Consider the following 24,907-nt stretch of genomic DNA (forward strand, 5'->3'; position numbering starts at 1 on the left):
ATTAAATATCTGCAGAAATTAACATTAATTCATGAAAAATATAGTTAAACATATCCATTGAGTCATCGTACCATATTCAAATACAAACACTAAAATGAAAATAAATGTGTTGTCATTTCCAAGTATTGAAAATTATAACCACACTTGAAATAAAACAATAATCACAAGTGCACCATTTTACTTTGTCATTTTGTGAGCTTTGCACTTGCTTTCATTTGCTTTGCTCTTTTTGCCATGAGAACCTGTAATATAAACATAAAAAAACCAATGTTACCTTAATGTCCAGTAAGCAAGATACACAACAAAATGCACATATTATTTCGTGATGGTGTCTATACAAACAAAACAAAAAACATTAAGGCATTGATGGACCTCAATCAATAGTAACAGTTATTGTAATGCACAAGGATGTCGTTGTGTGTGCTTGTCTATCATATTCATGTCCACAAGATTCATCTTATCGCAATGGGTAGCTAATACTTTACAAGCAATCTAATATTCATACTGTAAATTCAGAGAGCTAAGCTTCGGCATTGATGAGGAATAAGCCATAAGGGAGTTTCCTGCACTAAAAATACGGACAACCTTTAACCCGAGGGGCATACCACATAAAAGTCAAAACAGCTGCACAATAAGCTAATTATCCATTACTAGATGCTTCCTACAAACGGAAGTGGGCTGTTGTTTGGGATCTAAATGTGCTTCCAGAGCTCTTTAAAGTGACAAATGGAGAAAGTAGAAATCATGGAACATGCATGATTCTCAAGTATAGCTTTCACTATGAAAATTAACCTTAACCAACAGCACTGGAATCCCTTAGTATCTTCCAACTCAAAATCATATATAGTAATCAAGCATTATTTTGTTTCAGTCAAAAGGAAGACACCATGATGGCAATCTGAGCTACATACTTACTTTGCAAATTCCTTGGTAGCTTCAAACTCCAAGTCATAAGCATATGTGGCGTAAGAATCACAACAGATAATGTGTTGAACATTCTCATACTGTGGATCTGGAAAGAAGTGACCATACTGCAAATAATAATAATAATGAATTATGTTATTATTACTATTATTATAATAATAAATGGTGCATTACTAGCAGTGACTCTGACAGCAAACAACAGGACACTTACAGAATGGCCAGTTTTGAATTCAGATGATGTCCTCAATCGCAGTACACAGCCAAAAGCATATGGTCGACTTGGCATCCAGTACCTGCAAATCATGCATCTCAGTCACTAGAACCTAGATATGTTATGTATGCTTAGAACCTTTACATCTTTTGTCGAGAAGGGTAAGAACCAGTGAGAATTGGCCCAGCTCCAATGAGGGCACCCTCGAAGATAATTTAATATTCTCGAAACCTAAAAACTTATTTGTCACTCTATCCAATGGCTTACTATATCTATCTCCATCAAAATTAGAAGCAAAGATAAGATATTCATTAAAGTATACATAATACATACTAGATGGAATTTAACTGCATCACTTGCTAACATATTTAATAACTAATAACACAGACATATACATGCATACACATGGATGAGAAAACAAAAATTGGCCTTTTGAACCATATCACATGTATTGACTTTCCCATGCTCTTTGATAATTTATTATATTGAGAACATTTTCATTCTGAAATTCCAAGCAATCCTCCATTATATTCATTCATCTTTACACCTGAGTTTGAATCCTATAAATTGCTTATAATTATTACTGATAATCCAAGCACATGACAAAACGAATGATTCAAGACTTGCACTGAAATATGAGGAAATAAGAACCTAAAAGAAAGGAGGATGCACTTTGAATTGATCTTCTAAGGAACTTAACGTGGGAATAAAACTGCTTTCTTTTATTTGAATTTTCTAATCTGTAGTGCAGCACGCCTGCTAAATGAGCTTCAAAGTCTTAACTAATACTGAAGTTAATTGGTCTAGTTAAGTTCTATCCCACATCACACACTAGAATATCAATATAAATCTACAGTATTTCAAGGACTACTCACATGTCCTGTGGAAGTGTTGAATCATCAGTATTTGAATAAAGTACAATGAGCCTCCACTTTCTACTCTAAGAAACTTCAGAGACGCCAAATTTGTATACTCATTTGTAACAGCAAAGATGTCTACGCAAACACCTGCTTGAATAGCGACAGCAGCCTGTAAAATATGTCAATGCTTACACTTACAGAAAGATATTCAACAGATGACCACAGACAAGTAAGATTAAATTACCAAATCTTTATAGAAAGGTGTCTGCTCAGGAAGCAATGCACGGTCCGCATCCTCTCCTCTACTAGCATATTGTTTATCGTACCGTCTTGTATCTAGTTGCCCAGCTCCATAGTCAGGAGGACCAGACAAAAAGGTAAAGACTCTACCTGCGGTTACTTGCAAAGGAGACAACAACCTATATCATGCTTTTCTATGTCATGTGATGATAAGAACACGAGTTTAACCTCTGATTATAACAGAGCACTGCTATAGAAAATATTGAGCTCTGAGATTCACCACCTACCTAGTGCAAATGTGCTTCCATATTCAGATCCAAGGTAGTTTAAAAGGGCTTCAATTGCCACGCCAAAACCTCGCCCACCCATCAGAACACCATCTACTCCTTGCCCTACTACTGTTGTTCTCTCCCATGAAGTTGTTGGTCTAATTGTTTCAAGTGCTGATCCAATACGGTCCTTACAAGTTTCCACCTGTGACAATGTTACCAATGTTAGAGATATAGTGAATTGTTTACACAATAAACTGTAACAAAACAACCCAATCACTAAATCAGAAACATATTGCACAACAGAAAAGATAGAGTGATTTTACATACTGGAGCCAAGAACTGTAACAAGGGCTGTGTACTTCCTCTGTCAGAAGAAATATTTAACTTCATTTAATATTATATTGCACAACTCAATCACTAAATCAGAAACATATTGCACAACAGAAAAGATAAAGAGTGATTTTACATACTGGAGCCAAGAACTGTAACAAGGGCTGTGTATCAACTTATATAATTAGAGGCAAGAAATATTTAATATTATAAACAAAATAATTTGGCCTGCACTAAGAAATATTTAATGGTAATAGTGGATTAGATGAAGTGAAATAAAAGTTACCTACAGTTTGGATATTAGCAAATTGCGTTTTTGGAATTTTAATTAACCAGAAGTTGGGTCCAAGTCATTATTGATTGTGAATCCAAATCAGAATAAGATAATATATTAGGGGGTCGTCTTAGGTATCTTGATGTATGTCATACCCTTATTTTTTTATTTTTTTTACTTTTAGTAAATTAATATAGTGGAAACCTATTGAACTGGTCAACAGGTTACCCAATTAAATATCAACATGTGTCATTTTTAAAAATAAAATTTACCATATTAACAACACACTCTTTCTTGATATGTAACATTGTTAAAAATCATGTAACAAGTATTGTCAAAATAATGAATTACACATAGTTGAACTACAATTACGACTTATGACAACAGTTGTTGTGGTTCTTGTAATTGAGTGGTCAGCAAAGATGTAAGTGTCATATTTGGACAACTTTTATCAAATTTAGAACATTGATTATCAAGTGGAGAAGCTCCTTACAATACTGAGTTATTACATATCTTTTGGTCTAATTTTAATTTTACCATGTTCACAACACAAATGTTGTCAGAATTGTAAAATGGTTGGTAATCTTTTAAATGGTATAGTTTTTGAAGTAATTACTACAATCAGAACAAAAGTTACCGCTTTTACACCAATAGTTGCGAGTTATGGTAAAATATGTAGTCATTGAGTAATTATTCCATTAATGATAAAAATATAACGATTTACCACTTTGACAACAAATTTGTTGTTGCACATGTTAAATTGTCCATAAATTAGTACATTAGTTTAGGTTAAGTAATTACTTTAAGTAGGACAAAAGTTACCACTTTTACATCAATTGTTGTGATTGTAGTCAAATATGTAGACATTGTAGTAATCATTTCATTAATGATAAAAACATAAAAATTTACCACTCTGACAACAAATTTGTTGTCATACTTGTTAAATTGTCCATAAATTAGTACATTAGTTTAGGTGAAATAATTACTATAATTAGAACAAAACTTTTCGTTTTTCGGTCAATTGTTGGAATTTGTGGTAAATTACGTCGATTAAGAGTAATTACTAATTCGACTATGGACATTACACAATATATTACTTTCACTACGCAAGGGAGAACTTTATTACACAAATGACGACGTGTAAAGCTATGGACATTAACATTTCTCATACATGTTCTATTTTATATAATATTTACCACTATGAGGACTCATGTAACCACTTTGAGGACACATGTGATAATTAGAAAAAAAATCCTCATTAAAGTAAATAAGGTCTTCGTTAGAGTAAAGTAGGTTCTCATTTGAGTAATTAAGTCCTAAAAGTGGTAATTGTAATAGGTTCTCATTAGAGTAAAGTTGATTCTCATTTGAGTAAATAAGTCCTAAAGTAGGTTCTCATTTGACTACATTTAAAACAAATATTATTTATTTTTACACTAATTGTTGTGGTTGTCATAAAATGCATGTACAAAGAATTATATTTGGTTAAGGAAACTACTAATGATATAATTATTGGTAATAAAGACTACTTAATTAATACTAATTTTGCGAGTTTAGGTTAGAAGGTTTTGTTTTTAATAAGGAAAAAACATAATTTTCAATTGTGTAATTGTCCATTGATAACAAGCATTAATCAAACATTAACTCGCTAATGATAAAATTAATTAGTAATATAGACTATTTAACTAATAGTAATTCGGTGAACCTAGGATAGAAGGTTCTTTTAATTTTTTTTGAAAAAGGAAAAAATGTAATTGTCAATTGATAATCAAACATTAATTGGCTTTATTGTTTTCACTATCTTTATTGTTTTCAATTCAATTAGTAGTTTGTGTTAACATTTTTGCTTATTGGAAATGAGTAGCATAATTAGAAAGGCTAAGAGCTAAACAAGTTACCAATTTGTTAAATATTTTGAACCATTGGATATATTACTAATCCAATGGTCCAAAATATTTAACAAAATGAGGGTATGGCAAACACCAAGGTACCCAAGAATTCTTGGAAGCGGGCATTTCAAAATAACTTCATAGATGTTCATGTTTAATCATCCAAATACTACTAATTTATGAAAACATGCACTAATTTATGTGTTATCACAATTCTTCTATCAAATGTGCTTTGTACAACCTCTGTTAAAAGTTTATGACAGTTGCAAAGCTTACTTACTAAGAAATTTACTTTGGAATTCATTGCTAAAATGGTCTGTAAGGTTTATGAAATTTGAAATGGGATTCAAGTGAGTGTATATATGATTATTTCATTTTGTGCTATAATGTTAATATTTGATGCCCCATTTATCATTCTAATTAAAGAAGAATGTCACTTGATAAAGCTTGACTCATATGGTAAAGTCGACTATTGTCGATAGCTAGACTGGGACAAGCAAAGATAGTAGGTACAATGTGTTTCTAAGGATTCTATCTCAAATAAAAGACTGCTAGATTAAGATGGATATAATAAACAGGACATGGTTTCTTTTGATTTGTAAGAGGACATCAGCTGTTGTTCAAGTTTTACTTATTCTGGAAATTAATTTAGTTTCAGCAACTTTTGCTCCAATCATTTGACTCGAACAAAACCCAAGAATATATAGAAACAGTAAAACTTCATACTCTAAGCTAACAATCAGCCAAGTATCCCCAACCTAACGAAATCGAGCAATCATCAGAACCAAATTGAGCCATAAACCCCAACCTAACTCCAATAAAATCTGCAATTAATAGCAAAATAAAATGATGAAATCAAGTAAAACTACCTTGGAGATTACTCAATAGGAAGAGTAGCCCAATTGTTCTGTTCCAGTTCGAGGAGCTGCAAAGCATACAAAATCAAAACCACAATCCACAACTCAACCAGCTACCTCCTCAAGCTACTGTAATTTGCAATAAAAAAAAAACCTTAGGGTTTAGTTTTTGTTGTATCGTAATCAACATACTAGATCTTCTTCCCAATCAAGTTTTTGAATTGAAATTCAACCTTCAAATTTGCTTCATCAAAGAAAAAGAGAGACACAGGGTTGACTGAAACTGAAGCTGTGGCCGAGTCCAGTATGCACTTGCTTCCCTGAAAATCCAAAAAGCACAGTCAGTCACACGTGTATCACAAATTTCAGCAGCAGAAATGCACAAGATCTAATTTGAATATAGTGAAAGATCATGTGTATTCAAGTATCTAACCGAACCCCTCGTGCAAAAAAAAAAAGAAGCTTAATTACCTTTTACAGAGCCAAATTGATGGTACAGAGAACAAGAAATCGAGGTTTCTAAGTTGCAGATACATGAAGAAGACTCAAAGTCTGAAACTTTATAGGTTTTGGGAGTCCTCTGATTTCAAAGTTGGAATTTTTTGGGGGTTTTTATTCAAATTTGTTTTGGGGGTTCCTCCCTCCTCAAGTTTTTGTTCTATCCCATACAGACCCAAAATTAGAATACGAATACAACCAAGAGCCGAATTACACAAAAAGCTAAAAATCAAAGAGTCACCTGTAAGCTGACGGCAAGAAGAAGATTCGGTCATCGGAATGTTCATAACGGCGGGAATGGTGAGGTTCCGGAGATGAGAAATTTTCAATTTGGGACTTTGGGCGAGAGAGAGAGTGGTGAGGTACTGGGCAAGAGAGAGAGAGAGAGAGAGAGAGAGAGAGCGGTTGTGTTTGGGACGGAAAAAGAATTAGGGCTAGGGCTGTTTTGTTAGTAGGAAATTTTGCCCAAAAAAACAGAGGGAAAAATAGAGGGAAGATTATTTGGATTAGCGCCAAGAACGGTGACGTTTATGTGTTGCCAGGTCTTCTTTCCTCTTGTTTTTTTTGGTAAAGTAAACATACACATGTATTTTACGACGGCAAGATAAAAATCCGTCGTAATTGGTTACAAACTTACTACGGCAAATATTTTCCATCGCAAATAACAAGACTAAATCGCGACGGAACATTTTCGGTAGCAATAGGGTCTCTGTTGCGACGGCAACTGTTGCCGAAGTAAAAAAGCGAAGCAATTGCAATTCTTTTTAGTAGTGTATGAGCCTAATGTCTCACACTTACACATATTCGGGTGTGCAGTTTATGTGCCAATTGCGCCGCCACAGCGCACCAAAATGGGTCCTCAAAGACGATTGGGCATTTATGTTGGATATGACTCTCCAACCATTATCCGCTATTTGGAACCCTTGACAGGCGGTCAATTTACCGCAAGATTTGCAGATTGTCAATTTGATGAGACAGTCTTCCCGTCGTTAGGGGGAGATAAGAACAATAATGTTCAACAGGAAAGACAGGAATTGTCATGGTCTGTCCCCATTTTGTCTCATCTTGATCCCCGAACCGTACAGTCCGAAATTGAAGTGCGGAGAATTATCGATCTTCAGAACATAGCAGACTCTATGCCTGACGCGTTTTCTGATATATATCACTAAAGTGACAAGATCACATATACTTGCTGCAAACGTGCCTGCAAGGATTGATGTCCCTAAAAATAGTGGACATGGCGCCACCTCTAGGGGTATTTAGCATGGCGCTGCCACCACTAATGGTGATGGCAATGTGGCTCAGGCCCGGCTCCCAGCAAGGAAACGTGGGAGGCCCAAAGGTTCGATGGATTCTCGCCCGAGAAAGAAAGCGAGTTTGGCACAAAGAGATCCGTTAATCATTGACATAAATAACCCGTCTCATGAAGATATTCCGGATTATGGTTATGTCCAAGAGACATCATTGGGGGACGCTCCAATGTCAGAACCAATTCCAGAGAATATAGAGATCTCCATGAATTACACTAGTGTACATGAGACGTTGAGTCGAGACTCTATTATCCTTGATGACGTGTTTGCATATTCTATCGCTCAAGGAATTATAGAACATGATGATATCGAACCTCGCTCCGTTGAAGAATGTCAACGAAGAGCAGACTGGCCTAAATGTAAAAATGCGATCCAGGTTGAATTGGATTCACTAACAAAGAGACAGGTATTTGGGCCTATAACACTGACACCCCCAAGTATAAAGCCTGTTGGCCATAAATAGGTCTTTGTTAGAAAGCATAATGAGAAAAATGAGGTTGTTAGATACAAATCCCGCCTTGTGGCGCAAGGTTTCTCACAACGCCCTAGAATAGACTACGAGGAGACATACTCTCCCGTAATGGACGTTATAACGTTCCGCTACCTTGTCAGTTTGGTAGTTCCCGAAAACTTGACATGCAGCTTATGAATGTGGTTACATCATATCTCTATGGGGATCTAGATTCAGAGATATATATGAAGGTTCCAGATGGACTTCAATTACCCAAATCAAGTGGCTCTAAATCACGGAGTGCGTTTTCAATAAGATTGAGACGCTCACTATATGGATTGAAACAATCCGGACTGATGTGGTATAACAGTCTAAGTGACTACTTGATTGGGAAGGGATATGTCAATGATGAAATATGCCCATGCGTGTTTATAAAGAGGACAAGTTCCAGATTTTCAATTATAGCAGTTTATGTCGATGACATGAACCTAATTGGAACTCTAGATGAGTTAAAGGAAACTGCTAAGTACTTGAAATCCGAATTTGAGATGAAAGATCTTGGGAAAACACGGTTTTGTCTCGGACTGGAAATCGAGCAGCGTAGTGATGGGATTATGATCCATCAGTCAGCTTATACTAAAAAATTATTAAGGCGCTTTAATGAAGATAAAGCAAAGCCTATGAGTACTCCCATGATTGGTCATAGTCTTGAGCCTGAAAAAGATCCGTTTCGTCCAAGGGATGAGGACGAAGACTTATTAGAGGCTGAAGTGCCCTATCTAAGTGCAATAGGCGCATTGTTGTACTTAGCTCAATGCACAAGACCGGACATCTCATTCGCAGTGAACTTGTTAGCTCGACATAGTTCTGCGCCAACACGCCGCCATTGGATTGGCATAAAGACAATCTTTCGATACATGAGAGGTACGATTGATATGGGCTTGTTTTATCCCTACAGAGAGAAGAGAAATAATGGAAGTGTGAGATCGGACTCCACAAGGCAAAATGCCACCTTCCGTGCTCCTCCTCCTCTCCATCAAAATAACAACGATGTCTTGATGGGTTTTGCTGATGCAGGGTATCTTTCTGACCCTCACAAAGGTCGCTCCCAAACAGGTTATGTCTTTACCATGGGAAGCAGTGCGATATCTTGGAGGTCTACAAAGAAGACCCTTGTTGCTACTTCCTCAAATCAAGCAGAGATTATTGCTCTACATGAAGCCGTGCGAGAATGCATATGGCTAAGGTCTGTAGTTAGACACATTCGAGGAACTTGTGGTTTGAAGTCTACCACAGATGAACCTACATGCATTTATGAAGATAATGCAGCTTGTATTGAGCAAATGAAATTAGGTTTCATCAAGGGCGACAACACCAAGCATATATCGCCTAAATTCTTTTACAATCAGCAACAACAGACACTTCTAAATATTGAAGTGAACCAGATCCGATCAGAGGATAATGTAGCAGACTTATTTACTAAGTCGTTACCTAAATCCACCTTCGAAAAACATGTGAAGAGCATCGGATTGAGAAAATTATCCGAACTCCCATGATTGTAGCAATCAGGGGGAGATATTGACATCAGGGGGAGGCATGATGTCTACATGTTCGATCTCGAAGAGTGAATGACGTGTTGTGCTCATTTTGTCCTTCGACTAGGGTTATTTTTGTCCCACAGGGTTTTTGTTACCTGGCAAGGTTTTTAACGAGGCAACAATCAAAGCGTCATCACCAAGTTTGAGCGGCACAAGAGGGAGTGTTGAAGGATGTCGACATAATGTGTGCCTCTACAAACTAGGGTTTAGAGTTGTAATAGGAATGTGTTCTAGGTATTCAATTGTGATCGGATTTTATTACCTTTTTGGTACCTTGTAACTCCTTATTTAAAGGACTCCTATTATCAATAATATACACAATTCTATTCTCCTACAACAGTTATATGCCTGCTTGTTTTATTGCATTGCGTACAAAATGTAGGGAAAGAATTCATAACAACGTATATATAAGACCACACTTAATTTACGTTCTCATTAACAGTATGCTTACATTCACTTATTTGATAAGGCATTGCTAGAAATGAAACAAGGATTACAACCATCCCTAAAGAATAAATGGTATATAAATCATGAGGAACAGTGGAACATGCCAACTATCGCCCATCACCACGTGGCATCAACATCTGGATTTGCATGCTGTCATACCCAGTCGTCATACCAGTAGTTAAACCACTAGAATCGCGATCACCTCCTCTAACGTCCATAACATTACTGTCTGAAGGTGACCCAAGCAAGTACTCATTCTCCTCTGGACAAAACATGGCATTCTTTCCCCATGGATGCTTTGCCATAATTGTCATTCCCTCTAACTCCATGGCAACTTCTTTCATGGTAGGCCTTTCCTCCCCTTTTACCCTCAAACATCTTTTTGCGATACTCGCCACGTTTTCTGCTGTCTCAATGTTTCCCTCGTTCACTATGGCACCATCAAGAATTTGTTTTAAGCAATCTTCATCCATGGAAGAAACAAAGATGCTTGCTAGGCATCTGTCATTAGAAAATGCCACTTTGCTTGTTAGTAGCTCCACTAGGACAACTCCAAAGCTGTAGACATCACTTTTTTCTGTTAGTTGGTTTGACTGCAAATATTCTGGGTCTAGGTATCCATATGTCCCGAGCACTAAAGTTTGTATTTCAGTTTGACCTGAAGGAACCAACCGTGAAGCTCCAAAGTCCGACACTTTAGCTGTATAATTATCATCTAGGAGTATATTTGCTGCTTTCACATCTCGATGTATGATTGGCGTGGATATAGATGAGTGTAAGTATGCTAGTGCTCCTGCTGTTTCAACAGCTATCTTCATTCGTAATTCGAATGACAGTAGTGATCTTTTTCTATGAATGTGCTCATATAAAGTGCCATGGGTGACAAACTCATATACTAGTAAAGGTACTGCTGTCTCTAAACAACAACCTAGTAGCTTCACCACATTTCTGTGGTTGATTTGGGAAAGAACAACCACCTCATTAACAAACTGTTCACTCTGGATCGAGGTACCACCTTTGGACTTCTTTATTGCAACCACTTTGTTGTCAAGTAGTACCCCTTTATAAACTGTTCCGTAGCCTCCTTCTCCAAGGACTCTACTCTCATGGTAATTGTTTGTTGCCTTCTCTAGTTCTTCTGTGGTGAATATTTTTGTTGTCTCCACCGAGCCTCCATGATTAGCGAGTTTCTGTAGTAACAATAAGCCACCATTCTCTTTAAAGTACTTTTCTTTGAGTTTCATGAATTTTCTTTTCTTTATTCCGCTACATATCCATGAAATTCCAACAAATAGAACCAAGAATCCGCCAGTTATACCTTCACATATATAGCAACAATCAATAAAGGTGGTTATTGAGGCAAAACAGACTTTATTTCTAATGGCCTCTAAGGAGAATTTTTATAGTGAGCTCGCAAAGAAATTCTTTAGTTATTTTTATTTGTTTCTTCTTAATTAGTAAATATTTTAGATCAATCAAACTTTCTAAGCTTTTAAAGGTCGGTACTATAAACAGGGGAAAACATCTATAGGTAAAAGCATCTTCCAATATATATTCAAATCACTGAGAAAGGAACAGAATACTTGGTCCGTAAATTTAAGGCATTTCTTTCTTTCTCTTTTTTAATTTCTGTTTTAAGAAATAGACATGAGAACTTCAGTTTGGATCAAATTTAGCTGAAGGTAAATGAATTTGGGTGCATAATTGTTCAAATAAAGTTTAGGTTAGACTTTAGGCTATGATCATATGATGCATGTAGCGTGCTATTATGGAAATGGTACATACTCAATGATACAATAAGCAGGAGCGTGGTCTCTGGTTGATTTTTAGGAATCTCCTTAATACAACTTTGATCATTTGTTCCATTGCTTCTGTACCCTTTGTCACACAAACAAGAGTAACTTCCAGGTGAATTTGCACACCTTCCATTGGTGCATGGGTTTGAAACCTTGCACTCATCAATATCTGAAAAGAAAACCAGGAAAACTCATTTATGAACAATCAGGTAAATTCCCAAATTTGAGCTTTAATTTCCTGCTGGAGCAACTGAATCACACAAACACACCCTCAAATATATTAAATACAAAAAATTAAATGAAAAGTTCGCGCACGCATACACTATAAATTGTTATTTGCATATTTCACCTTGGCAACCATCAGGGAGGTAAGGGTTCCCTTGATAACCCGGCTGGCAGTGACAAATATAACCAGATAGCTCATCGCTGATGGTCCGATTGACACACTTACTATTTGCCTTGCATGCATAATCATCTTTCTTTTGAGCTTCATCACATGGCCCTTCCCCAATTTCCCAATTAAGAATCATGGGAAGCTCTTCAGTGTTGGAGAGGTCGTTAAAACTTGTATTCGGGGAAAAGGTAAACTTGCCTTCTTCCACAATGAAAGCATAGCTGCATGGATTGAAGTCCAGTATGTATGTATGATTATAGTAGCTATCCAGTCTGACAGTGTAGTTCTCAAGTCCTCTAGGGATGTCAGTTAGGCAACACCCAACCCCGGAGCAAGACTGTTCAACGCTGTCAAGGTTGTCACATATGGACATGCATCCGGTCATGTACCTCTCTTCGTCTGCACGGAACCTCTGAAAATTGCATAAGTATCGCAACCAACGGCAATGAACTTGTTTCTAGTATGAGAGACGGTGAAAGTGTAGAATAGCTGTAAATCTTATGTAATTATGATTCTTATTTATTTAGGTTATCATGTAATTATAGGAATGATTGTTTCCTATTAGGGTTATACTACTCTTCTTGTCCTTGTATATATACCCCTTTGTGGGATGAATAGTATTATTATTGAAAACCCTAAAATCAAAGTATTCTTTTCTACTTGGTATCAAAGCAGGTTCAATCCTTTGAACTTGCCTGCATCCTTTGAATCCTAAATCCTGAATCCTGAATCCTGAATCATGAATCCTGAATCCCAAAGCACACCACAAACCGATGCGTACCACCACCATTAAAATCAAGCCATCCCTGAATTTTTGAAACCCTAGAAAAACCAAACCTGAAAAAAAAACAAACAAACCCCAAATTCCTCAATGGCCGGACCTGCAATTGAAGGCGAACAGTCAAATCCCGAGAAGACAATGGTGTCATCCTCACCGATCATCCATCACCACTACACCACCCAACAAGACAACTCTGCTTTCCCCACAAGTGTTGTCTTGAATGAATCCAACTACACCATATGGGCTCCTCTTATGAGAATGCGCATTGGAGCACGAGGGAAGGTTGGTTATCTGACCGGAGTAAAGGCTGAACCCGCCATGAATTCTGCAAAGTATGAAGCTTGGGCCACGGACAATGAAAAGGTGAAAAGTTGGCTAATTGACTCCATGGAATCCTCTCTCATGAACCGGTATATTCGTCTCCCTACTGCGAAAGATATTTGGGAAGCTGTAGAGAAAACATTTTATGATGATTCTGATGAAACCCGAATCTTTGAGTTGAATAAAAAGTGTTTTGAAGCAAAGCAGAATGGAAGGCCCATTCTGACCTACTACAATGAGTTAGTGGCAATGTTCCAGGAGATTGATCAAAGGGTGGCCTCTCAACATGATAATGTTGCAGCTGTCGTTCAAGAAACTTCAGCAATGTCCCGGATGCGTGTTCACTTATTTTTTAGTGGACTTGACCCAGAGTACGATCAGGTGCGTGGAGAAATCCTACGCAAGGAGCCTAAATTCTCCTTGGAGCAGAGCTATGCTTACATTCGCAAGGTGCAATCAGAGAAACAAGCTATGGGGCGTTCGGTACCTACCGAATCTTCTATTATGGCCGTTCAACGCCGACCAGGTCCTCCTCCAGGCTTCTCAGGTCCTTCTCCACGCCGTCCTCATGACAAACCAAACCCATACGCAAACAAAAAATGTGTTGTCTGTGGGGAAGTAGGTCATACCAAGGAGCGGTGCTATGAAGTGATTGGCTACCCTGATTGGTTGGACTTCACCAGGAAACCGCGAAAGAATCCGGGCAAGGAGGCTATTGCTACTACAGAGGAAGAGCATCTCGACAATGCCTCCGCTAATGTAGCGCAGTCAGGTATGAAGGGTAAGGCTACTTTGAATAATACATGGATAATTGATACAGGTGCATCTGATCATATGACCAATGACCCTAGTCTTGTGAAAAACCTTAGACGTTCCTCTCAAAATATTGTCTCTACTGCTGATGGTACTCCAACTCCGGTCACCGGAGAAGGTTCTATTGTTATATCTGATACCTTAACCCTTGAATCTGTCCTAGTTGTTCCCTCACTAGCTTATAATCTCCTATCTGTTGGTCAGATTATTTTAGCACTTGCATGTATTGTGACATTCTATCCATCTTTCTGTGTGTTTCAGGACATTCTGACTCGGCGGATTCTTGGTTATGGTGTTAGAAGGGGAAAATTATACTACCTGGATCTGACAGAGACTGGAGAAAACCAGAAGCATCTTTTGGGGCAAGCTAATCAGATTAATAGGGTAGAGAATGCAAAGGAAGCAGTATGGTTATGGCATCGCCGTTTAGGTAATCTATCTTTTAGTTATCTTAAGAAGCTGCAACCTCATTTGTTTTCGGTTGTCAGTGATTTGGATTTCCATTGTGACATTTGTGAACTGGCCAAGAGCCACCGTATTTCATATTCACCAAGTCTTAATAAAAGTCTTGTTCCTTTTATGAAAATTCACTCTGATGTCTGGGGTCCTGCAAAGATTCCTTCTCTTTCTGGAGCTCGGTATTTTGTAACGTTTATTGATGATTGCACTCGCATGACATGGGTGTCATTAATGAAGAATAAGAGTGATGTATTTGGAATGTTTATCGAATTTCACAAAATGGTGGCAACTCAGTATCAACAATCCATCAGAGTGTTTCAGTCTGACAATGGTGGAGAGTTTGTGAATGGCCCTATGATTGAGTTTTGCCGGTCACATGGAATTCGTCATCAAACCTCCAATTCTTATACTCCTCAACAGAATGGGTTAGCAGAATGGAAGAACAGGCAGTTGATGGAAGTTGTTCGTGCTTCCTTATTTGGCATGAATGTACCTCGGTCCTATTGGGGAGAAGCAGTAAAATCTGCAGCATATCTTATCAACCGTACTCCTTCACGGATGATTGAGTTTCAAAATCCTCATCAGAAGCTTCATACATTTTTGACCATCCCTTCTATGCCTAATTTGGAGCCCCGGGTGTTTGGGTGCACAGCCTATGTTCATATTCCCAAGCCTCAACGCAACAAGCTTGATCCCCGTGCCCGTAAGTGTATCTTTGTTGGTTATGCTGACTTCCAGAAGGGTTATCGATGTTATGATCCCCTTACTGGCACTTTACATGTCTCTCTTGATGTTGCTTTTCGTGAATCCGAGCCTTATTACTCAGGGGGAGCTTCTCAGTCTTCCCTTCAGGGGGAGAGAGGTTGTGAAGGGAATCCTCGTTCTATTATTGATTTTGATGTCTTTGAAGACTTGGAAAATTTGGAGGATACATTTAAGGGTAGAAAAAATTTGGAAACAGAAAATACAGTTGCCGAACAGAGCATTATGAATTCCTAAATAGACAATGCGACTGTCGAACGAAGTGTTGCGAATTCCGAAACAGAAAATGCGACTGCCGAACAGAGTGTTGTGAATTCCGAAACAGAAAATGTAACTACCGAACAGAGTGTTGTGAATTCCGAGACAGAAGAGACGACTTTTCTGGATAGTTTGAATCAAAATCAAGACGTATCTGAAGCTCACACACAAGATATTCCCCTTTCTACATCACCAACTGAAGATCCCGGTCAGAATGATCCTCCTCAGGTACCCCTAAACTTTAATGAATCTTCTGGGTTAGAAAGTGTCGAACCTAGGAAATCACAAAGGGTTACCAAGGGAATTCCTAAGAAACAATATGAACCAGATATCAAAGCCAAAGCTAAATACCCTATAGCTAATTTTATGTCTAACCATAGGATTTCTGGGTCACATGCACTTGTTATTGATCAATTATCTACTGTATCTATTCCTAGTAACATGCAGGATGCATTGACGGATCCAAATTGGACAAAGGCGATGAATGAAGAATTGGAAGCTCTTCAAAAGAATGCAACATGGGAACTAGTACCTATGCCGGTTGGAAAGAAGACTGTAGGGTGTCGTTGGGTATTTACTGTGAAGCTTAATGTAGATGGAACTATTAATAGATACAAGGCGAAGTTGGTTGCCAAAGGATACACACAACGTTATGGGATTGATTATGAGGAGACTTTTGCACCTGTGGCAAAGATCAATACTGTTCGGATTCTAATCTCACTTGCAGCAAACAAAGATTGGCCCTTACACCAGTTTGATGTGAAGAATGCGTTTCTTAATGGGAATTTGGAAGAAGAAGTGTACATGGATATGCCCCCAGGTGTTAAGAATTACCCAAGTGAAGTTGGCAAGGTGTGTAAATTGAAGAAGTCTTTGTATGGCCTGAAGCAATCTCCAAGAGCCTGGTTTGGGAGATTTTCAAAGTCCATGAGAGCCTTTGGGTATAGATAGAGCAATTCTGACCATACCTTGTTTATCAAGCGCAAGAATGGTAAGATTACAGCTCTTATTGTGTATGTTGATGACATGATTGTTACAGGGGATGATCCGAAAGAGATGAATGAGTTACAAAAGTATCTGTCAAAGGAGTTTGAAATAAAGGATCTGGGGCAACTGAAATATTTTCTGGGTATTGAAGTTGCGAGGTCTAAGAAGGGAATTTCACTGTCACAAAGGAAGTATGTTCTTGACTTACTTACTGAAACGGGGATGTTGGACTGCAGTCCAATTGAGACACCCATTGAGATGAATCACAGACTTGCCATTTATCCTGATCAAATTCCAACTGATAAAGGAAGGTATCAACGTCTTGTAGGAAGGTTGATTTATCTTTCACATACTAGACCTGATATTGCTTATGCTGTGAGTGTTGTCAGTCAGTTTATGCATTGTCCTAGTGAAGATCATATGGATGCAGTTTTTCGGATTTTGAGGTATTTGAAGATGGCGCCAGGTAAAGGATTACTGTTTGAGAAAAAGGATGAATTGGAAGTTGGGGGATACACAGATGCAGATTGGGCTGGTGATAAAACTGACAGGCGTTCTACATCTGGGTACTTCACTTTTGTAGGAGGGAACCTTGTCACTTGGCGTAGCAAGAAATAGAAAGTTGTGGCCAGATCAAGTGCAGAAGCTGAATTTCGAGGTATGGCACATGGAGTCTGTGAAATGTTATGGATTCGTAATGTCCTGAAAGATCTAGGTTACAAGCTTAGACAACCTATGGATTTGCATTGTGATAATAAAGCTGCAATTGAGATTGCACATAATCCAGTTCAGCATGATAGGACAAAGCATGTGGAGGTTGACCGTCATTTTATTAAAGAAAATCTTGACAGAAAGGTTATTCGTTTTCCATTTGTAAACTCAGAAGAGCAGTTAGCTGATGTTCTTACTAAAGGAGTGTTCAGGAAGATATTTGACAGCTCAGTTAACAAGTTGGGCATGATAGACATCTATGCACCAACTTGAGGGGGAGTGTAGAATAGCTGTAAATCTTATGTAATTATGATTCTTATTTATTTAGGTTATCATGTAATTATAGGAATGATTGTTTCCTATTAGGGTTATACTACTCCTCTTGTCCTTGTATATATACCCCTTTGTGGGATGAATAGTATTATTATTGAAAACCCTAAAATCAAAGTATTCTTTTCTACTAAAAGGAGGCACGGCGAGCAAGGGTTCGTTGGACTCAGTCGAGCCCTGGCTGTTATAGCAATCGTAGGCTACGTACTGCGTTATTTGCATCTCACCTTCAACCAGGTATATGTTGTTAATAGCGATGGGACTATCACTCCACATTGCTGTCGGGGGTTTAGTGGATGTGTTACAACTAACAGAAAAGGCTTCTTCCATGTAACAATCATGCCCTATGCCAAATGGATATGGAATGGTGAGGTTGCCACAGCGGTCAGTGCAGCCAGGCTTGGCTTGACGCAGGACGGCTTCAGCTGCTGCTACTTCTTCGGCCGAGGCCGCAAATGCTAAGAGAACCAGCACTGCTACCATTATGAATTGCATACTTAGTAACCTGCTTGCACCAATTGATTTAATACTCAAATTGAGAGGCGTAAATGTATAAACTGTATTTCTTACGAGTGAAGTTGTGCTTGCAAGCCTCGCTTTTTGTAGACAAATAGAAGGAAGACTTGGTAATGAAATGTCTTGGTCGTCCTCAAAGTCAAGCACAAGTGGTGAGATCAATCGGTTTCAAATTTTGCCCCCTTTGCCAAGCCAGAATAATGTCCATAGAGACCCTACTGCTTAAGTGTGATTTGTTTTCTGATTAGGCAAAAATTATTTTTGTTCGAGTACGTTGATATGGTACATATCTTTCAATTTGAGCGAAAATTTGCACCCGCATGAGCCATAGGTGCATTAGCTCAACCTACTCGAGTTGAGAAAGCAGGAGTCGTGGTTAAGATGAAAAGACGAAATAATCTTATTTATATGGTCTCCATCCGATTTTAACAGTAATTTGATTGAACTTGGTCTTTTAATTTTTTTTAACACATATCACTACGGATGACTGGCGGGGATATGAGTATTTAAAACCAAAAATTTCATCGATAATTTTATGCAACTAACTAATTATTCTATGTTAATTTGACAAGTCGTTTTCCGTTTTAGTTGATGACCTTGGTAACAAGTTGAAGTAGTAGTTGCAACTTGTTTTGCTTTACTAGTTTATGTCAATTTATAGACATTAAGATCATGTCAAGGTGCCAAGTAGATTGAAGTTGTCTTAAACCAAATTTTCCTCTCGCAATTCGTAGATGACTGCTGGAAATCTTCCTTGGAAGATCTAGAGGGTATGACAGCATGCATGCATATTCAAGTTAATGTCGAGATAATTGATTAATTAACCCATTGGTAGTGATGTGTTGTACAGAATATTAATTTCAATGTATACTACTTTGCATGTTTTACGATATTAGCATCATGCATGTGTTCTTAACTCACTACTAGCATATGCCTTATAGAGCACTTTAATTTTTCTGTATCTTTTGCTCTAGAGAATATGGATAACCGTATCAAAAAGTCATTAGGTACGGTGCAGCCACAGAATGAAAAATGGTATCCTCTATTGCAGGCTCTAGTAAGCAAAAGCCACGCTTTTGACTTTGGTGTCTCTATTTTTTATTTTATTTTAAATGTTATATTAATGTTTTTCTTTCTCTCTCTTTATTTTCTTTTAATTTATATTTATATATTAATCAAAATATAAAAATACTGATTTTATACGTATACGATACAAAATACCTTAATATTTCATTTAATATTATAAATTTTTATCTGATGTTAATTAAGCAAAAAATCAAAGAATCTTCTTCAGTATCCATTATGCGTTGGATACCCTATGATAAAGGTATCATTTGAATTTTTATATTAAAAAAAAATATTATTGAAACCTACCATTAATATTGAGAACAAATTTTTTTTTTTAAAAAAATCCCGCTATTATGAAAATTCAAATTAGTAATAATCTAACATCTCATTATCAATTGTTTCATGATTACAACCATTATAACACCGCTGCAAAGAAGAACCTCAATGAAATATTCATATTTAAAATCAAATCCACTAACATTTAAATTTTACCAGAAGTACATAAATAGTTTTGTTATTTATAAGGTCTACATAATTTGAAATAAATGCCGAATTCAAATCCTAATCTAGTACCGAATTGAAATCCTAACATGACATTGAATTGAAATCCTAATAGTCTTAAAGCAATGACCACCATCTCCACAAGATTAGCTCCCGTTCTTGTTGCATAATGACTGATAGGGGCATGATTCCTAAACATATGGACCAAGTTAAAGACGAGTTACTACTCAGAAATAGCATATGTTCAAAATCATAATATGAACTGTAAAAAAGTTCCAGATCCAATAAATATAGTCAAAATGCAAAGATAAATATATACTTACTTGATTAATCAATTTGCATATTGGGGCAATCAAATGGCATTGTAGGACGGTAGACATCATCATCTGGTGAAAAAACAACAGTCGACGGCCTTTGAGACGTGTCACGAGCAAACTGAGACATTGTTTGCATGACATCTTCTTGTGTATCCACTGATATTTCGCATTGTTTAAACATCTCTCCCATTTTTTGGAGTGCCATCTCTACGCATCTTACTTCAAGCAATTGTTCCATCCGTTTTGTTTGGTCAGCCATTTTGCTTTGTAGTTCCTCCATCATGTGTGATTCTCTCTCTTGTGCCTTTTTCGCTTGCTCTTCCAATTGCTCTCGCAACAGTTTCACTTCTCTTGATACTCCTCGCTCTTCAACATGGATTCCAGGGACTTCATCCCAAGTAACCCCTGCTCCAACACCTCTCACTCTGTTCCCCTTCTCCTTACCAAGAACTTCAGCATACATTTCTTCACGGATTTCTGGAGCAGTGATGTCAACATTCATGCTTAGCCTCTTTTGTTCAGCCTCTTCAAAATCCGCCTACAACAAATGTAATGGATAGACCATAAGGAAATGAGACACGAAATATCTACAAGTATAATAAAACTAAAGATAAATTAGCTTACAACTGCCTTTGCAGATGCCGCATCGATTGGTTCTTGGGACCCTTTCCTTTGATGAGTTAATTTAAATAGCTCCCACCTATCTGGCTCTTTACCATGGGAAATTTCCTGTGCAATAGATTGTGTATATATTCAAAATATGGACTAGATATACAAGAAGGTGGGCAGGTGAGAGAGAGAAGTAACAAAGATACAAAGAGTTGAAAACAAATGTTATTGTATCTTGTGTCATAGAAGTTTTAAAATTACTACTTAGATTAATCCCAAAAGAGTAAAGCTAGATATCTCAAAAGTGCAGTAAATATTGATTTTGATTTCAGTGACAAGATTTAAGTTAAAGTTTTGAATCAGTGGCGCAATCCTTAGAGCCTGCAAGTCAAGCTTTAAAGCTTCACACGGTGTATATATGAGACTACAATTATTTGCCTCAGGCCTCCAAAATGTCAGGACCGGCCTTGATAAGTTGGAAATGTATAGTCATGCGGGATGGGTGATTGTCATTCATTGACTATCAAATATCACCATGTTGGAAGTACCTTACGACGGCCCATTAGCCATGCATTAACTTCTGGCAGCAAATGTGGAATAATGGAATATAAACCATAGAAACGAATGCTCTAGCTAGCTTTCTATTCCAGACTGGGTAGTCCCAAGTTATGTCCTGAAAATTAATTAATAAAACACAAACAGACATGGAAATGGACATGGTCATGCAGGATGGTGATTGTCATTCATTGACTATCAAATATCACCATGTTGGAAGTACCTTACGATACACCATTAGCCATGCATTAACTTCTGGCTTCAAGTGAGGAATAATGGAATATAAACCATAGAAACGACCAAATAAAGGAATAATAGAAACGACCGGTGCCCGAGGTCTTTCCAAGTTGTGGGAACTATTCCCGTAAGAAGAATATAAACCATATTACTTACTAGTTAGTATTACACTATTATTAATTTATTCGTGAAATAAGAGAAATGTACTATGGTCCAAGACCATGTTATAATTTCCTATGAAGTAATCGTCTTATTCATAGATCAGTCAAATTAATAACTATTTACTTAATCTAAAATGAGAAAATTGTTAAAGGAAAAACATATTGTGTGCCTTCGTCAAAGTGATTGACGGAGAGGGAATCAAGCAATTACCGATTAACATCAATCAGCATGGATTACGAACCAATCAGTAGTTAATGTCATCATTGTAATTGTTCTTTCCATTGTAATTCTCTCCCTATATAAAGGGGTTATGAAATGAAATGAGTAGACCAATTTCAATCTCATTTTACTTTAACACGTTATCAGCACGCTCAGAGCAAATAGCCAAGAAAGAAAAAAAAATCCAAACCCTAAAGAAGAAAAAGTTTTTCTTTTCTGCCGCTTTCAAAAAAAAAAAACTCTGCAGAAGCAGATCGAAAACCCCATCCTCCATCCTCCAAAATCCCGATTTCTCCTCCCCACCTCCTGCTCGCCCATCACTGCACCGATCCAAACCGGCCAGCAGCACCGACTCGACCACCGGATAGGCCCCAACTCATCCCAGTCGCTCCGGCATCCCCAGACCGGCCTCACCTCCGCCTCTCCGGCCGAACACCACAAGCCACCACCGGCCTCCACCGAATTACTAAGGGCACCCAGACGAAACCGATCACTGATCCATGCAGCCACCGATCACTGGTCTCCTGCTGCTGCGTCGTCCACACTTGTGACCTCCAGATCAGAAGCAGAAGCAGGCTGCAGGCGCTCCACCCAGACCTTGAGACCCTCCGGCAGAGTTTGCCGGACTTTCCAACCCCTGCCTCCGCCTCCAGACTTGAGCGCAAGACTCCGGTCTCCTACCTGCAGCGCACGACTCCGGCCTCCCACCTGCAGCCATCTCGCTCTTTCGCGCCGCCTTCGACCAGCCTCCTCACCCTGCTCGCCGGCGCTGCCTCCACACCCAAGCCGACGAAGACGCGAAGAAGACGAGAGGAAGAAGACGTCGAAAAAAAAAGGGTGACCGGGCCAAAGTAAAGACCCGGCCCATCCAATCCTAAAACCTGTGGCCAAAGAAAAAAAAAGGTAACGAAAAAAAAAGGAGGCCCTGAGGCCCACAAAAAAAAAAAAAAAAAAAAAAGTAGTGACAAAAAGGCCCAGAGAAGAAAAACAGAAAAAGAAAAAAGAAACAAAAAGAAGAAAGCTCATTGCTGAAAAGAAAGACGAAGCAGTCCAGTTTTCTCAAGTTCAAAAACATCGCTACGCACGCCTGCATCAACACGCGCATGTGCTAGGATCGTTTTATTTTCTTGAAATCAAGTATGTTTTCTTTATTTTATTTTATTTTATTTTTAACTAAGCATGCTCTATACCATATTGTTTATGCCTTTATTTTATTTTGTTATTAAGCATGTTTAATTAGATAATTTTGATTGTTTTAAGCATGCCTTATTATTTATGTTTTATATCATTATATTTAAGCATGATTTATAATTATGTTTAAGCATGCTTTATATTTTATTGCTTATGTTTTTATTATGCAATTGTGAGCATGTTTTGTGAATTTTATTTACTCTTATATAATTATTCCTAAGCATGCCTTTATATTATGCTATTATTTATATTTTATTTTACGCATGATATATTATTGCTGTTATTATGTGTAACATACATATATTTTGGTATATATTTGTGAAATTTGAGTATGCCATGTAATTTATTATATGCTATGTTTTTATTATTTATTATTAAATGTGCTATTATTAATTTTAGAATCCAACATATACAATTCCATTTTGCCATGATAATGAAAATTCATGCGCATTATACACACACTTACTGTGATAAAGTATTTTCACATAGCATCGAAAAAAAAATGTGTGACCGTTACGAATCTTGTTCTTGAAATCTAATTCATATGTTTGGAAAATAATTTACGTGGATGTCTTTATGACTGCGTAATTTATATCTTCTCTCTTGTTTTATGTAGATGGCTGATCCAACTCGACCTGAGTTTGACATCTTGGACTCAGAAGGACTTGAGTACCATCGTTGGGTTTCCGATATGGAAACTGCCTTTGTGGTAAAAGACTACACTACCACCATTACTGATCCCAAAGATGATGAACTATCTAATAAGGTGAAAGCAGATGCCTTAATTTTTCTGAGGCGACATATTGATCCTAGCCTACGCTGGGAGTACCTTCAGTTGAAGACACCCAAAGCACTGTGGGATGCCCTTAAAGGACGTTTTGGGAACATTCACGATACTTTGCTCCCAGGACTGGCTGTTCAGTGGAATGGAATCCGCTTGCTTGACTATAAAAATGTCAATGACTTCAACAAGGACATGTTGCGCTTAAAGGCACGTCTCAATTTCTGTGGAAGGGAAATCACAGAAGATGATATGATCTACAAGACTCTTACCACCTTTCCTAATTCAGCTTTTATACTAGCGAACCAGTATCAGTTGGATTATGACAACAAAAGAATCACAACCTTCAATAAGTTAATAAGCCTACTGCAAGTGGCTGAGAGACAAAATAAGATTCTCTTGAATAACAATGCCAGGCCCACTGGGACAAAGAAAATTCCCGATCGAGGCTAATTATGGAAAAATGAAAGGTGGAAATAACTCCAATGCAAGGGGGTTTAGACGTGCTGATCCCTACCCACGTGGCAACCATGCACCACGTGGAAAGGGACATGGGGATCGTGGAAACAAGATGCAAAAGGAAAGCGTTAACAATGAACCATGCTATAGGTGTGGATTCATTGGGCATTGGTACAAGAACTGCCAAGCAAACAACCGAGTAGTAGCCAATTACAAGAGGTATAGAGAGTCTAAAGAACAAGAGGCTCACTATATGGAAGAAGGAGGTCATGACCTAGACGTCAACCTTACAGTTGCAGACTCCAATGGCAAAGAGGAACTTGCTAAGTCAATGGATGCTCTCAATCTTGACTGATCTGCTTTATTCATTTTATTTTCCAAAAACAGTTGTGAAGGCATGATGCCTCATTTTTAATTAGACTATTGTTTAAGTCTTAAAGTTTATTTTCAATCATGGATTGATGAATAAGATTTCTGAACAAGACCTTGATTTGATTATCGTTGGCTTATTAATAAATT

At 37.7% G+C, this 24,907-nt stretch overlaps 2 protein-coding genes and 1 long non-coding RNA gene across 4 annotated transcripts; all 3 read right to left on the reverse strand.

Annotated features, from left to right (window-relative positions):
- Nucleotides 1-224: 224 nt before the first annotated feature.
- Nucleotides 225-1,714, reverse strand: LOC121049351. Its single transcript, XR_005799698.1, has 3 exons — nt 1,136-1,714; nt 916-1,031; nt 225-242 (listed from the first exon to the last, which is right to left on the reverse strand). It is a non-coding gene; the product is annotated as an uncharacterized LOC121049351 (long non-coding RNA).
- A 7-nt stretch (nt 1,715-1,721) lies between these two features.
- Nucleotides 1,722-3,057, reverse strand: LOC112203143 (uncharacterized protein C4.03c). 2 transcript variants are annotated; one of them, XM_040506180.1, is made up of 3 exons: nt 2,523-3,057; nt 2,240-2,385; nt 1,722-2,142 (listed from the first exon to the last, which is right to left on the reverse strand). In XM_040506180.1, the coding sequence occupies exons 1-3, from the start codon at nt 2,602-2,604 to the stop codon at nt 2,131-2,133; spliced, it is 240 nt and encodes a 79-aa protein (XP_040362114.1). In that variant the 5' UTR covers nt 2,605-3,057; the 3' UTR covers nt 1,722-2,130. The 2 variants fall into 2 exon arrangements, with proteins under 2 accessions (XP_040362114.1, XP_040362113.1); XM_040506179.1 differs by having other exon boundaries at nt 1,722-2,164.
- A 2,675-nt stretch (nt 3,058-5,732) lies between these two features.
- On the reverse strand, nt 5,733-18,256 carry LOC112203145 (wall-associated receptor kinase 2). Its single transcript, XM_024344156.2, has 8 exons — nt 18,086-18,256; nt 12,307-12,763; nt 11,947-12,126; nt 10,334-11,479; nt 10,143-10,219; nt 6,050-6,177; nt 5,870-5,925; nt 5,733-5,824 (listed from the first exon to the last, which is right to left on the reverse strand). The coding sequence occupies exons 1-8, from the start codon at nt 18,254-18,256 to the stop codon at nt 5,733-5,735; spliced, it is 2,307 nt and encodes a 768-aa protein (XP_024199924.2).
- Between the last annotated feature and the right edge of the window lie 6,651 nt (nt 18,257-24,907).

The sequence above is a fragment of the Rosa chinensis genome, chromosome 5 (genome assembly GCF_002994745.2).
Source record: "Rosa chinensis cultivar Old Blush chromosome 5, RchiOBHm-V2, whole genome shotgun sequence".
In the NCBI taxonomy this organism is placed as follows: Eukaryota; Viridiplantae; Streptophyta; class Magnoliopsida; order Rosales; family Rosaceae; genus Rosa; species Rosa chinensis.

What these genes read in the sequence shown, in the direction of transcription:
- LOC112203143 (XM_040506179.1), bottom strand. Translation starts at nt 2,604, where the DNA reads ATGGGTGGGCGAGGTTTTGGCGTGGCAATTGAAGCCCTTTTAAACTAC. An exon ending in TGGAAGCACATTTGCACTAG is followed by an intron (nt 2,386 to 2,522) that starts GTAGGTGGTGAA and finishes AAGTAACCGCAG; the next exon opens with GTAGAGTCTTTACCTTTTTG. An exon ending in CACCTTTCTATAAAGATTTG is followed by an intron (nt 2,165 to 2,239) that starts GTAATTTAATCT and finishes CATATTTTACAG; the next exon opens with GCTGCTGTCGCTATTCAAGC.
- LOC112203145 (XM_024344156.2), bottom strand. Translation starts at nt 18,256, where the DNA reads ATGGTAGCAGTGCTGGTTCTCTTAGCATTTGCGGCCTCGGCCGAAGAA. An exon ending in CCTGCTTATTGTATCATTGA is followed by an intron (nt 11,480 to 11,946) that starts GTATGTACCATT and finishes ATATATGTGAAG; the next exon opens with GTATAACTGGCGGATTCTTG. An exon ending in TTCTAGTGGTTTAACTACTG is followed by an intron (nt 10,220 to 10,333) that starts GTATGACGACTG and finishes TTTATTCTTTAG; the next exon opens with GGATGGTTGTAATCCTTGTT.